This window comes from Meleagris gallopavo, chromosome 4 (genome assembly GCF_000146605.3).
Source record: "Meleagris gallopavo isolate NT-WF06-2002-E0010 breed Aviagen turkey brand Nicholas breeding stock chromosome 4, Turkey_5.1, whole genome shotgun sequence".
NCBI lineage: Eukaryota > Metazoa > Chordata > Aves > Galliformes > Phasianidae > Meleagris > Meleagris gallopavo.
Window position 1 is genome coordinate 66,885,546 of NC_015014.2, and position 15,491 is coordinate 66,901,036.

The 15,491-nt window shown below is 34.9% G+C and overlaps 1 protein-coding gene across 1 annotated transcript; it reads right to left on the reverse strand.

Annotated features, from left to right (window-relative positions):
* Positions 1 to 1,994: 1,994 nt before the first annotated feature.
* LOC109367458 (catenin alpha-2-like) lies at positions 1,995 to 12,923 on the reverse strand. Its single transcript, XM_019615060.1, has 2 exons — positions 12,710 to 12,923; positions 1,995 to 2,300 (listed from the first exon to the last, which is right to left on the reverse strand). The coding sequence occupies exons 1-2, from the start codon at positions 12,777 to 12,779 to the stop codon at positions 2,125 to 2,127; spliced, it is 246 nt and encodes an 81-aa protein (XP_019470605.1). The 5' UTR covers positions 12,780 to 12,923; the 3' UTR covers positions 1,995 to 2,124.
* Between the last annotated feature and the right edge of the window lie 2,568 nt (positions 12,924 to 15,491).

Genomic DNA, 15,491 nt, shown 5'->3' on the forward strand with positions numbered 1-15,491 from the left:
ATATACATATATATAATTCTACAAGAAGTTTTGCAGCCTGAGTGTTCAGGAATTAAGAAATTATTAGATACAAATATTCTATACTTTGTTTTTTATAGCATAATATCTACCCCTTAATTGCATTTTCTATTTCAACATGAGATGTCCGGATGGGAATACTAGAAAGTATCTCAAACTTAAACTAAATTGTGTTTTACAGAAAATAAGGTTCTGAGTCAGCAAACTCTGGTTTATGTAAATTTATAGATGTGAATTTTCCCAGTTAATTCACAAGGATAATGAGACCATTTATTTGCTTTAGTTCTCTGCCTGGGTAAGGAGCACTACATTTAGTTCCATAAATAAGTTAATTGTTTGAATGCAAAAATGCATCTTCCTAATCTGAGTAAGCAGAATTCATTAGCTCGTATCACATTCAGAGTGAAGAGTGGTAGTGATACAATTGCAAAAGTAACCTGGGATGTTTCTAAGGAGACTGTGAAGCCTGCATGCTGATCAACTTTGCAAGCTAATGATTAACATAACAGCAAAATGGCACTGAAATAAGTGAACTTAAAATGGTGCTTTTTTGCTTAAGCCAAAAATCTCATTCAGGATGGAAAGTCTCATAGCAACCTCTGTGGGACAGATGTGCAAGTGGGTCCTGGGAGCCAAAATTCTGAGTAGGGGACAGAAGAAAATAGATCTGTAGAAGTACCCATGCCATGATTGCATCTTATGAAGCAGTTTAAATATCTGACTGTTGAAAACCGAAATGTACTTAGAAGTGGCTTCTAGAATCATAGGATATCCCAAGTAGGAAGGGACCCTTAAGGATCATTGAGTCTCACTCTTTGCTCCACATAGAACCACCCAAAAGTCAGACCATATGCCTGGGAGCACTGTCTAGACTCTTCTTGACCTCGGGCAGCTTGTGGCCTTAACCACTGCCCTGGGGAGACTGTTCTAGGGTCCAGCCACCCTCTGGGGAAGAACCTTTTCTTGATATCCAACCTGAACCTTCCCTGAGGTTCTCTTGTCCAAAAGAAATGTTTGGAAACATCTGTTACAGACTAAGAAACTGTACAGTCAAAGGAAGAACAGATCTTCTTTTTCCATTCCAGTCTAGAAGTCTTGCAAATATTCCAATGTAGCACGTTTCCAAAAAGGATGTTTGCTCCAACAATGCCTATATTTTAGGCTACCCGAGAGTTGTACAGGGTACAGGAACATGATTTATATTTTGCAGTTAGAAAATCAAGACTGTCAAAAGCTTTCTGTGTAGATGTTAATGTAATGCATTGTGACATGTATAATGACTAAAACGAAGCAATTTTGGAGTGCTCCAACTGCCTGAAGGCTTTAGTCAGTGCTATAGTAGATTAACATGCAAAAGTGTATGTTATATGTTTACTCAGACTAGTGAGTTGTTGCTTTACCACTGTTGCTTCACGGGAGACAGTTTTCTTTGAGATCTTCACTATGAGTTCATTTGTATGTGGCTTTCATCAGGACAGGTAAATTGTTTTTCATACGAAAATTTAAATTGAGAAGTCCAAAACAATTTTTTATTTTTAAATATTTGACTTTGGACTAGATTGAAAAGTAAGATACAGATATACTCACAACTATTTTGATATGTAAAAATAAATAAATAAAAGTCTATATATGCCTGAGCAAATTGAATCAACTGGTTAGTCAACAACGAAATGACACATTCTTCAGCTCAGTAAACATTCAAAACCATCCCTGCAGAAGTTCACTGGAGCTGCAAGATAATTTATTTATTCATTTAGATTTTAACCAGACTTACCTCATATCCTAGGCAGCACACATACATTAAAAAAACATTCTACACAAAGTTTGAAAATCTTAGTAATATATTGCTACTGCTATGGAAGCGGTTCTACTTAATACTGAGCTTCCATCTGTGGGCAGTTGTGATCAAATAATCTCCTAAGTAGTTAAATAATATTTTCTTGCTCATCTCTTCACCTCTTTTCTTAAGAATACTTTGCACAAATTTTTATTTTATGCTTGTTTCGATGTCAAGCTTTTCTGGCAAATTATGAAACAAGGCTGAGTCCAAGTAGTTTTTCTATTTCTCTTATCCAGTGTGTGACACTTTGCTTCAAGCTCCAACTTTTATTTCCCGTGTGCCTTACATACCCTTATCATCAGAACAGCTTTCCTGATGTCACGAACTCCATCATAAACCAAGCGGGAGGCATCTATGAACTCGTTCTCTTCAAATGGCTGTGGGACATTCGCACTCAACGCTTCAATGGCAACCTCAACTTGTTCAGCAAAACGTGGCATAACTAGATTAAACAAAATGAAAGGCAACAAGATTAGACACCTCCTTCCGTGAACATTCTCTCCCTGCCCTTGGGCATAAACACTTTTCAATAGGCATGGTACATGTTGTTGTCACAACTTCAAGACCTAGGCAGGCTCACAGGGCAGTTTTACACGCATGCTTTATGTACAGAGCTCTACTAGAGACAAAAGAGCCATCCTCGTAGTCTTGCCACCAACTGAATAATAAAGAATATAAAAATTTCCTTTTAATTGGTTCTTTACTAACTTTTATATGACATCAATAGCTCATTATCTGAGCTATCAGGAAAATTCTTTTAAGACCTTTAACTTGGAATGAACATAGTACAATATTTATATCAAATGATCAAAGGAAAATATAGCTATTTCACCTACTAATTTATATTGGGTAAATCTAGTCTGGCTCATATCGAATATTAAAAGGGACAAAACACCCATGGAATGCAAAAGTTAGCAAGCAACCTCTGTGAAGGTATATAAAAAGACATTCTTCATTATCATCTTGTATATATTAGAAAAAATAGTCATAGTTATAAGGTAATGGTATTATCAAGTGTAGCAAGTGCTTTATGAAACATATCTTAAAGCAATTATGTGTTTATGTAAATACCTTAACAGTTTTCCTTGAAGTAACTGTAATAACAAAAATAATAATTTCTCCTAGGAAGTAAAGTTTCCCTGTGGCAGAAACCCCCATTTTCTTCTTAAATGAATGCCCTTAAATTTGTTCTTACTCATACTGAAAACAGTATATTTTATGCATCTCACTTAACATCTGTTTTAAAGCAATAATAATAATAATAAAAAAAAAACAACACAAAAAACATGACTCAAGACTAGTTTACATTTTGAAGAACAACTGGAAGCACTTACTCTTGTCTTCAGTTTCTGGCATTTCAGTAATACTCACTGAACGCTTTTTCTTAAAAGAGAAAACTTTAAAGGGATTAATCTATTTAAATCTTGTTTATGCTGACTTTGTATATATTTGTTCATGCACGAAGATGAAAGAACTGAATTGTATCTTTCATGCAGATAATGTTCAGTAAGCGCGAAAGTGCTTGGAATATATTGGGGCAAACAGGAAAAAGTGATATTGACAATAGACTTCAAAAAAGTAAACATTAATAAAACATTGCTAAGCAGAGCGGAAACATTTTAAGTAGAAGAGGAGTTGGAGAGAGATGGAAGTAAATACATATACCAAATTATCTTAATTAATGGAACACTTGAAAGTATATTAGGAGACTAATGTGATTGCATAATGAACTCTAACCTAAAAATAATAATAATAATAATAATTAAAAAAATACTTAAAAATATAATGAAAACAAGTTAACTAAGAATCAAAATAAATATATTTAGGGTCACTGGGATAAAACAAGCAAAGTTAGAAATGCAAAAATGGCAGCAGAAAAGGAAGCAAAGGATCCTAATATTTAGGATTCTTGAATTTCTGTCAAGAATTTCCTAAACAGCAGATGTGATCAGGTATTTAAGACAGTTAATAGTAAATGCAGCAGACCTGAATTAGGAAGGGGCAGTTTATCTATATAAACATACATAAATATATAAATATCAAATATATTTTCAAGCATACAGAATTTAATCTACAGTACTTAAGAAGTTAAAAAGCAATAACAGTAAATGTTTAGATTTAGATTTAGAGATTTTAGAGAAAAAAGCACCTTTTTTTAGAAAGGTAAAGGAAAGAAGAGTTATAGAACATTCAATCTATTTTCATACCGAGAGAGAAGTGAAATGTAACGTAAAAGCAATAATGCTTTATGATTTTGTAAATAATGAGCAGGTGTTGGACAGACAAAAGATTTGTCATGAATTGGGTGTATCAAAACATTTCAACATTTTCCTTGACAGCGTAGCTAAATAACGGGGAGAGAGAAACACTGTCATAGAATCATAGAATGGTTTGGGTAGGAAGGGACCCTTAAGATCATCTAGTTCCAACAGGCTGTTACAGGGAAACCTCCCACTACACCAGGTTGCTCAAAGCCCCATCCAGCCTGACCTTGAATGCTTCCAGGAAGGGGGCATTCACAATTTCACTGGGCAACCTGTTCTGCTAACTGTAATACAGTTAGACTTTGGTAAGGCTTTTGACAGAGTTACACAAGACCATTGCATATAAAAGCTTCAACAATTTAAACCTTGCCAATCTGGCCACAGATTAGTCCTTAATTTACACTATTACATTTGAAAATTATCTGTTTTTAAAAATGAAAATAAACTACGTTATGAATTGTTTACTTGCTTGCCAACTGTATTTTTACATCAGTGCTTAGTTTTGATTAGATAAGCATGAAAAAACATTAAACTAATTAAATGCTAGTTCCTAAAGCTTTTTCTAAGTTACCATTTAACACAGTAAAGTTTTTGAAAACTGAGTTAAGAGCTGTAAAGGTTATTGGGACACACTTGAGGAGCTTCATGACAGCGACGTATGGTAAATATCCAATTCAGTTGTACCCATAAAAACTCCTGTTTTTCTTATCTGTCGTATATTGTACAAAAAGGGATATTCTTAAGCTGAGAAGAATTCAGACAAAGATAACAAATCTGTATCAGGAGTTGAAGGTCTTCAATGACAGATGACAATTTATTTACCATGTAGAGAGACATTGGCTATGAATTTGAACTTCAGAGATAAATCAGTACTTTAGGGGAAAAAAAAAAAATTGGCCTCAGTTTCAGGCAATTTTCTATCCAGAGGACTAGACATACATATATATATATATGTATAAATAATTTTCTTTTAACAGCATCATTATAGCTACCTCTTGGAAGTTTCAGTCTAAAGAGACAAGTTGAGAAATTCTCAATTTTTGATATCCAGGGTTTTAAATCTAAGGGAATCAATCACCTTAAGACCAGAAGTTGTTCTCTGAAGCTAAACTGTTCTCAGATAAACTAGATACTTGAGCTTCTAAGAAATGATTGTTCTCAGACATACTGGCATAGTCAGCTTTGTACCCTGGCAAGCTCTTGGTAGAGCTGCATTCATTTATTTATTTGTGTGCTAAGCATTGGTCAAAATACTTTGCAAGTGACTGTAAAAAGCTGGCCAAAGAGACTTGATTAAAATTATTCAGAAAGCATATGCCATACTAAAGATTTTGACTGCCACACTGTTGGAAGCTGAAGGGTCCCTGATAATCCCACACACATAATCTACGCTTCTACTAAAGATCAGTTACATCACATAAATTGGCAGAACCATCAAGGATGATTGGCACTACTGTAAATTAAGAGTTACCAGAGGAGGTTAAGATAGCAAAAAAAATCCATGAATGACCCAATTCACAAGAAAAAATGGTGCTCTGTTACAGAAACAATTCATTATTCAGATTTAATAGGTTTTATTAAAGGAAATATAATAAAACAAATTTAGACTTCTGGATGAAACTTCTTTCAGATTCCTTTTTTTGTTATTGTTTTGTTTTTCATTTTTTTACTCCTAAAATGGATTTACGAATGGATTTAACGGTAACTTATTTATCTGAGGAAGGGGCACCCTCCCCCAGGATATTTAAGGATTTTAAACAGGTATTTTAAAGACAGTTCTTACGAGATATTTATTTGACATATCCTGTCCAAGATGGCATGGTATCTCAATTGGATTTGGAGGGTGAAGTAGGAAATGTACATGTCACCTGATTTAGTCTCAAGAGTTTGGTAAAAATTGGGTACGATAAGAACTGTAAAATTTTTATCAGAAAATTCTAAATACTTCATAAGTGGTTCACTAAATTGTAGCCCTAGATTATAGTGTAGTACTCAACATTTAAATCATGATTATCATATTGCTAATTAAAATGAAAAAGCTTTATACCTGTCTATTAAAGCAGTTTACCACATATGACAGCATTAGACTAACTGTCAAGAAGAGCAGATTTGATATAAATATTTTGTTGCTTGTTGCATATTGAGCAGAGACATGTGGACACATATATATTAATATTGTTTTGGTTGTCACATATGAAGAAGTGCTAGCATATAATTATGTTTATGCTTTATGTCACTAAGTTGGTTTTTCAGACTTTGCTGTTCCGTGCTCAGAGATGTGGTCACTGATATCTGTTGTAGCTAAATACCCAGCAATACAAAAGTAAATGCTCATTACTTCAGGATATTAAATTCTACGTTTCAGGAAAGAACAAAAGCAAAAGTGAGGAAAAACTGGCAGTATGGTATTTATAGTGCTATGGCAGAGAAAATGATGAAGTATTACTAGTACTCAGCTGGCCCAAGCACAAGACCACCTTTTTTCTTCTTTTATTCACTGACCCACCTTTTCCTTGTTGAAATGGTTAATGAATATACCTACTCCAGCATAGGAAAGACATACAGCCTCGGTAGAAATATGGAATATTTGCAGTGGATTTGATGATCTTGAAGGTCTTCTCCAACCTAAGCAATTTTATGATTCTATGATGTGGTTATGCTACCAAGTACTGTGATATATGGATACATGTAAAAGAAAAAGCCCTTCAAATTTTGACCTGATTGAATTGTCTTTAACAGGAAATGTCAGGGGAAAACTAAGGTAAACATTATTAGAGGGAAGTGCCTTGTGGCAAACATAGGCAATCATGTAATGAAAGGGTACATCAAAAAGCATGCAAACAAGGATTGTAAAAGAAGGCTGTAGGGACATATGTGTCTCATCAATTTCAGATGTCTCACTCATTCTCCTGCCCACTTGTGCAAATAAAAACCACATGCAGTGTATAGCCCTCAACTTTTATTACTACTAAACAGAACTACCTTCAGGTTAATACTCCAAATAAAAGCTAGCTTTAGCTCTTCAAAAATTTAAATCCAGAAAGTAGTCGTGGGTTGTTGGATGCAAAATGGATCATATAACACAAACCAGAACGAAATGCCATTTCTGGCATTAGCTATAAGTTTGTGTATATCTGCATGTAGATGTGTGTAGGCAAGAGGATGAAAGGGATACCAGTGATTTTATTTTAAAAGATTAATGTGCAAATCACATTCATATTCACAAAACATTCTGTTGGAGCCAGTGAATCTTTACTGCATTTCTCTACCTATATTTTCTGGACATAGAATCACATAATCCTTAGAGTTGGAAGGGGCCTTTGATGGGTATTATAAGGTAATAATCCAGTCCAACTCCCCTGCAATGAATCTAGACATTCACAACTAGATCAGGTTGTCCAGGGCCTAATCCAGCCTCACCCTGAAAGTCTCCAGAGACAGGGAATCCACAACAGCATTGGGCAACCTGTGCCAGTGCCTCATTATCCTCACTGTAAGATTTTTTCCTTATATCCAACCTAAATCTACGCTCTTTAAGCTTGAAACCATTTCCCCATCAGACATTAGTCTTATGCACTAATTTGAGGTATGTTGTGCATGTAAAAGGTATCTGTGCCTCGCTGTTCATGTTGCTGACACATTTTTTTTTTCTGAGAGGATGCATTAACTTAGTGTTAACTGTCAGTGAATATAATGCTCTCAGTTTAGATAAATGTTTCTCTTACATTGAAAAATTAAATAAAATTATCTTTAATTGTCATCTTTCTGATAATGAAGCTCTTGTACTCTCATGTGTCAAACTAGCATTTTTCTTTTGGCAAATTTTGCTTCTTTCTATTCACCTGTTGATTGATATGTCACATGGTATCAACCACAGCGCTGCCCCTGAAGTAATACAGGATGCTTTTTTTTTTTTAACCTTGCTGAGAAATGGTCATTTATACTTTTCTTCTGAACTGTATCCATTTCTTAATCCATCAAAGACTTTAAAATTCACTCTATGGTTTCTCATTTTCCAATCACCTAAGAGTGAAGGATTTTATAAAACAAAAACTTTGAAAAATCTAAATCAATTACATTATATTCTCCTTTAATATTTCATTCCAGTTTAAAGCTGTGAAAATGGACAGAAAAAGAAACAGTATTGAATGTTTTAGACACTGCGTTGATTTAATCATCTCTTACATGTCTCATGTAATTATTTTATAATATATTTTGCATATTTTCTCATTGTATTCTGGCTAAAAATTCTTTGAATCAAACCAAGCATTTCCTTGAAATATGAATGTAATGTTGAGTCTTCACTGGCTCTTTGATATAAAATGACTTTCTTTTTTTTTTCCTAAAAAATGTATTAAAAGCTTTTTCTTGGTGATACCTTTATCTCTGCATTTCAGTTTAGCAAAACTCTAAAGTGTGGCAGTGCTTTGCAGAATAAAAGCCATAATTTCATAAACGTCCTTGGATATAGGATCTCATTGTAAGGATGATGGTATCCATAAGTTATACTGTAACCACCTGGAACTCACATAAAACATGAATTTAACATCATTCATTTTAAAAATAGTTTCCATTTTAGAATTTTTAGCTCTCCTTCAGAGTAAATATGCCTTTTTGATTACTGATATGCTTAAATTTATCTTCTTGCTTCTACATTTTTTCCATTTCATATCATTGCTGAAAAATCCATCTCTACAACATTTTACTATTAGCTTTGATAACATCATTTAGCTGCTTTTGCCTAGTGATAAATATCTTCAAAGCTTGTCTTACTGTCACTGATAAAACTCCCAGTCTTTTTGCTGAATTGCCAGGAGTGCTTGTTTTGAACTTTAGTCCATTCAAATAATGACAAAATATAGAATTTGAGTCAAAATAGAAGTCAGAGAGAGAGACATACTTAAAAAGAAAAGCTAACAGGAAAAAAACAAAAACAAAAACAAAAACAAACCAGTTATCAGGTTATTAGGGTATTTCTAAAACATGCTAAAAGCTGAAACTCCAATTTCTGATCTGAATCATACAGTAGATGATTCCAAAGTTTGCAGTTTCTTTTGCAGGAGCATGTAAACCACAGTATTAGAGTACTGGTTATTCCCACTTGTTTTCCAGATATCCCAACGCAAACGAACGAAAACAACCACAGCCCTTTCCAGCCAGTTCTGGTTCTGTTTGTTTGGAAACTAATGCTTTTTACCCTTCAGCTGTTACAGCTTCTCAAGAAATTGCTGAGTAGACCGCGAACACCTCCTTATTAGAGGCAATGGGCCCTTTTCAACAGGTTTCTGAGGTGCTCAGCATTATGAAAGATCTCAAGATTCATATAGAAATTGTGTTCTGCCTCCTCTTATTCCCTTGCCCTGCATTTTGCCCTTTTCCTTGTTTCTCACCTTCTCTTTCTCCTCTCTCTTTTTTCCCCATCCTTCCGTCCTTCCTTTCTTTTACCATATACAGTGGAATTATATGTTATGTATTTTTCTGACTTTTAAAATTACATTTGTTTCTCTAAAAACACTAAGCAAACGCCAGTGGTAAACAACAAGGAGAAATTCAACAGGACCCTTCAGAAATCCCTGTCTGCCAATCTCTGGGCTGTGTCTGGCCCTGGTTCTGCCCACTGCTCCTAATCCTGACCCCCAGCAATGGCCTGACAAGGAAGCCAATGGTCCTTTTTCTTTAGGAAACCAAGTTAAAGATGTAGGAATACTTCATTGTTTTCTCAACTGTCCCCCAAAAAAACAAGGACACAAATGAAAATTAAGCCCTGAAGCTTTAGCATACTCCAGCACACACTTAACATCCACTGAAATCTGTGTTTTGTCTTTGTTCTGAGTAAGACCCATAGATTCAGTGGTTTTATAGTTTTCATCTTAGATTTATAAGAATCTCAGCAAATGAGAGTCAAGCTTTTAGCTTGTTTTTAAAGGAAAATAAAAGTACCCAATTAAAAAGAGACATTAGCCAATACATCCTGATGTAATACTGCTCTCAGACAACAATCTAGCCTCAAACAAACGCTCGGCTATTAAGTCAGTGGGTTAGTCAAGCACAACTGAGAAAGTACTGAAACAATGGAAAAAAAAAAACCATATATTTAAAAGGAGATTTAGGCTGTAAATTAAACCAACAAACAAAACTTTAAGGTCAAAAGTTATTAAAGTAAGGCTTGCACGATTGCATTTTCTCAAAAACTATCAATATCACTTACAGCAAAGATTTAACTTTCTTCCTCCAGTATACATTAGCACGTGCATTAGTGTTTCTCTTTCCAAAATATTGTGTCTGTATTTCTGATCAAATCCCATACTCACATAACCCCATGAAATCCTGAGAGAAGGAGTCTTACATGTTAAGAGAAGATTTCCTTTTCTGAGCTGATAGTTAAATTTAATAACAGTTATAAAAGAAGGGTGCTCTGCTTATTTCCCTTCTATTGTAATTCAACTAAATTTTCTCCAGCTTTCAAAAGTATTTCATCTAGAAACAAATAAAAGTTCAAGTAAAAATAAAGAGAAACAAAAATGAAGAAGATGAGATGGTTATAGTTGTGTTGCTCACAGATTTTGATATATACATCTGTGGGTGGAGCCTGACTAAATAAACAACTCATCATTGATTTATTCTGTACTAGATCTCAAGCTGAAGACTTATATATAAGGAATATATAAGAATGCATTCATAGATAGATGCATATCTATGTGCATAGCTATACAGATGCATACATAGATAGACACCAGTTCTAGGGTAGAGGACACAGCATAAATTAGCAGGGCACAGAATGGAGCAGTGTCATCTAAATACCAACATTTTACTCTAGGGTTACAAAATGAGCCAATAACACTTACTGTTTTGTTAATCATCAGCCATCAAGAAATAAAACTCAACCACTTTGTAAGTGGCTTAAAAGGCCATAGACAAGAAATTGTGTTGCAGTGTGTAGTGTAATGTAGCTTTTCTCTCTTCCTGGTTTATTACTCACAAGTTTTCTTAAATTTTACTTAGTACAAAGTAAGTAATTATGTTTGACTTTGAGGAACAGGGGATCAGTTTTAAGCACTGAGTCCAGCATTAATAAATCGATGTTGTCAAGAAGCACTTAGTCCAGAGCCTATAGCACTTAGTTATAAATCAAATTATATCAAAAAGTACATTAAGTACAGAACGTAAGCATTCACTGTGCCCGTTACTTGTTTATTTAATTGTGCTTTATAATTGACAGGTACTCCTTTGAAAAATTAGTAGTAAAATTTTTACATTAGATGATAAACATTATCTCATTAAATCTGAAAAGATCTAGCTTATTATCTTATTTGTTTGTTTATTTATTATTATTAGATGTTAGGAAGAAATTTTTCACTCGGAGGGTGGTGAGGCCCTGTACTGCTGCCCAGAGAGTGTGGCTGCCCCATTCCTGGGGGTGTTCAAGGCTGGGTTGGATGGGGCTCTGAGCAGCCTGAGCTGGTAGTGGGAAACCAGCCCACAGCAGTGGGACTGGAACTGGATGGGCTTTAAAGTCCCTTCTAACCCAAGCCATTCTGTAATTCTATGATTTTCAGCTATGTGTGCATCTACATAATATCTGGTCGTTTGTACAGTGAGTGGAGACCTACTCTGTAAACTACATGTCATTCAAAGTATGATGCATCTGATCAAATGCAGATCTCTGCTTTGAGAGTGTTTGATAGTACTGCCCAGACTGAACAATTCAGGTGTACATATAGCAACAGGTAATACTGAGCAAAAAAGAGCCTAAAGTGTAGTTGCATACAGTTAGAATCATAGAATCACAAGGTTGGAAACGACCTCTAAGATCATCTAGTTCAACCGTCTTCTCATTACCTCTGCTACCACAGTTAGTCAGATGAATCATGCTCTTTGTCAGCGAAGGCAAAAACAAGTTAAAAACAATCCACATTTTTTTTTTCTTTTCCATTCAATCTAGCATACTTCACAGCCTCTCAGATAATACATACTTTTTTTCAGATAATATACTTTCAGTTGCTCGAATGAATCTTCAATGAAAATTTGTTTTTGATTAGAAACACTTAAGTCACCTGCACAGACCACAGAATAATGTCTGTAATGATTTTATCATAGAATCATAGAATCCTTAGAGTTGGAAGGGATCTCTGAGGGCCATCTAGTCCAACTATCCTGCAATGAACAGGGACAGCACAGCTAGGCAGGGCCTGATCCAGCCTCACCTTCAAATTCTCCAGGGATGGAGCATCAACCACATCACTAGGCTACCTGTTCCAGTGCCTCACTAGCATTTGATAGGGACACAAAATACATAACCAACAGCTTGAGATCCAAAACAAACCATGTGCTATTTTTTCAAATACACTGGAACTCTGATGAAGTACACAATCTTTGATGGATCATTGAATCTCTTCTCTTACACAGCTCCTGTTAATGTGACTTTTGCAGTAGCACTGAGTAGAAAACCAAAAAGCATATATTGTCATTAATTTGTCTGCTTAGATTTTGTTTTCATTCACTGATTCCCCTCTGAGTTGTAGACTTGGGAAAACTAACTGGAGATTTAAAATGAGTTAATATTGAGCAATATTTCACAAAAGCTTACCTGTTTCAGAGAGCAGTTTGGTTGCTTCCAGTACCTTCTCGGTATAAACTCCAGTTTCATAGTTTTCCATCTCTGCATTAATGATGTGAATGACTCTGGCTGCACGGCCTCGGATGGCCCCAGCAGTTCTATCCAGGGTATCAACATCTCCTTCTTGCAGTGCAATCACACATTTATTCACATCTTCCAGAATATGATTTTCTGGAAAACAGGGAGAAATGCACAGATATAAGGCTCATTTCATTTTACTCTCCATCATAGCAAAGCTTACTGATTTTGGTAAAAGAAAACCATAAATACATTAAAAATTGTTATTTATCTTATGCAATATTTATCTTTAAAATGTAGTGGGCACTCTCACCTATGCTGAGAGTGCCAATCTGCAGTTGTTTGAAAAACAGTGACACTAATTTCAAGTATCACAGTAAGTTCTATGATAAGGATAACGTAATAAAATTCACTGCAAAAAAGAATATGGACAGATATTATGCAGATACTCTAATAAACAGTTGGGCAATTTCCTGAAGATTAATTTACCCATTTCTATAAACGTTTAATATGTATATTTCATTTGTGCCTAAGTAAGTTAGAAAAGAAAATGAACCATTTTGAAAAGATAACAGCAAATGGTCTTTGCTAATAGCAGGGAGTCTGTGCATGAGCAGTTCATCTCCCTTGCTCCATCCATTCCATCTGCACAAATTATTAAGATGTGAATATTTCATGACACACAATATAATCATATATGACAGCATATTCTGAAGTAACAGTCAACTACAGTGAGTCTGCTCTGATGATGGAATATCAAGTGGGTTTATGGAAATCCCGGGAGTTCCATTAATTTTTCTTGGCTCAGAATTGAGCCATTCACTCTCACATGTGCAGCATCATAGTATATGTGGTACCCTCACATACAGATAATGTGAAAGGATAAAGCAGACTTTGACTAGCTTGGGCATCATTTTCCTCCAGCCACTACAGATAAAAATCATTTCAATAACAAAACCATTATGGAATTTCTTATTTGAGCTAACTTGCTCTGAGAAACTCATCAACTCTAAACAGCAATTTACTTCTCTGTCACAGCCAAAGTAAGCTAAAAAAATAGTTTGTTCAGAGTAAGTAAAACTAAACCAATCAGTTCATCAGCAGCTTTTTATTAATTCTCCTTTGCCACAAAAATAGAGTGACATACTAAGCTCCACTGTTAGAAACCCAGTGCTGGACAAGTTGAGAGCTTATGAAATGGTTTACATGATGCTGAATTTTAAATGCAGAATGAAAACTGTAAGGTTCCTATGCTGTCACTCAGAGTCATTTGAAAGTCAAAACTCTATGTCCGTATTTTAAAAACATTGCCTTGCTAAAATATTTCCTCACTATTTCCTCCAAACCATTTTCTTTACTCTGTCATGGTCAAATTTTACCCCACAAGAAGTTCTTCCTGAGCAGCAGCAGGTACTCTGGTTGGAATAGAAAGTAACTGATTAAAATTAGGATGTGCCTTCCTTTGATAGGCACTGTATTAATAAAACATGCCTTCAGTTGTGACACTCAATATGAAGAGGAGGAAGTGTCATTTTATAAGATACGTTTAATCAGACACCAGGCCATTTTTGATGCTTCACTGGTTTAACAGCTGAAAAGAAAGCTGCTCTGTGTAATCCGAGGCTCCCAAGCTCAGAGCTAGTAGTGACAGGCTTTCTGGATGCATTAGATGTTTACTTATTTTTATATGATGGATATGTCTGTCAGCAGTATTAGAAAGAAATCTGAAAACAATACTTATGCTAACTTTTCAGTTGCCTTGAGAAGTTTGGAAATAAAGCCAATTATTCCACATCAAAGCTTCTCAATATTATGTTATGATAAAATGTGATTTGAGAAAAAAGAAAAATGTCATCTGATTAAATAGCCTCTGATTTTATGGATACAAGTGTTTGGAGTGAGCAACCGTCTCTAAACAAATAACAAAATGGCCATTTAGAGCATGTTTCCCAACATTCAGCTTGTGGGCTGGGTCTGCACTTGACATCATGTTCTGCCCTCTCCTTGCAGAACTATTTCTGCTGAAAAGTGTTTGCATCCTCAGATAAACTCCCACAATTCTCAAGTACCCTTGTATTCTGAGAGTTCTTCTTTCTTTCTTTCTTTTTTTTTTGTCATGGCTTATAGTAAACACTCTAGCAGTGGTGCTGAATAGTGGAGTGTAATTATGCTTGCAGTTCACCAAACCACTTTCTTGTTACTGATTATAGTGGGATATGGGATACAACACCAAAAAAAATTTGAAGAGCAAAGTGAAAAAAGTGAAAAATAAAATAAAGGTCTAAAGATATTTAACTTTTACCAGGAAATTAAGGAAGTGTCAAGAAAAGTATAAAGAAGAAAAGAAAATCAAGGCTAAGCTATCTTCTGAAGCTTGGCTATTCTGTGAGGTTAGCTTTCTGCAAGCTAGCCTTGGCAGCCTGTTCATCCTTATTCACAAAAACTAAATTCACCTCTTTCTAACTGTAATAGAAAAATGATTTTTCTGCACCAATAATCATAATTAATCAATAATCATAATTCAGGCAATTATAGTATATTGCATACATACTATATAATTTTATCATAAATTGCACATGACTATATCATAACAAAGTTGCTACAAGTTGCAGCATTGTACAAGGAGAATGGAGAAAAGACAATGACTCAGTGTTCCTCCCTTGTCAGTTCCTTTTCTATATAAGGTTTTGCTTTGTATTATAGTCCTTTCTAGAGAGGTTAAAGGTGAAAAAAA

Coding starts and splice junctions, on each gene's coding strand:
- LOC109367458 (XM_019615060.1), bottom strand. CDS start 12,779: ATGGAAAACTATGAAACTGGAGTTTATACCGAGAAGGTACTGGAAGCA. Junction 2,301..12,709: donor CAAACTGCTCTCTGAAACAG/GTAAGCTTTTGT, acceptor TGTTTAATCTAG/TTATGCCACGTTTTGCTGAA.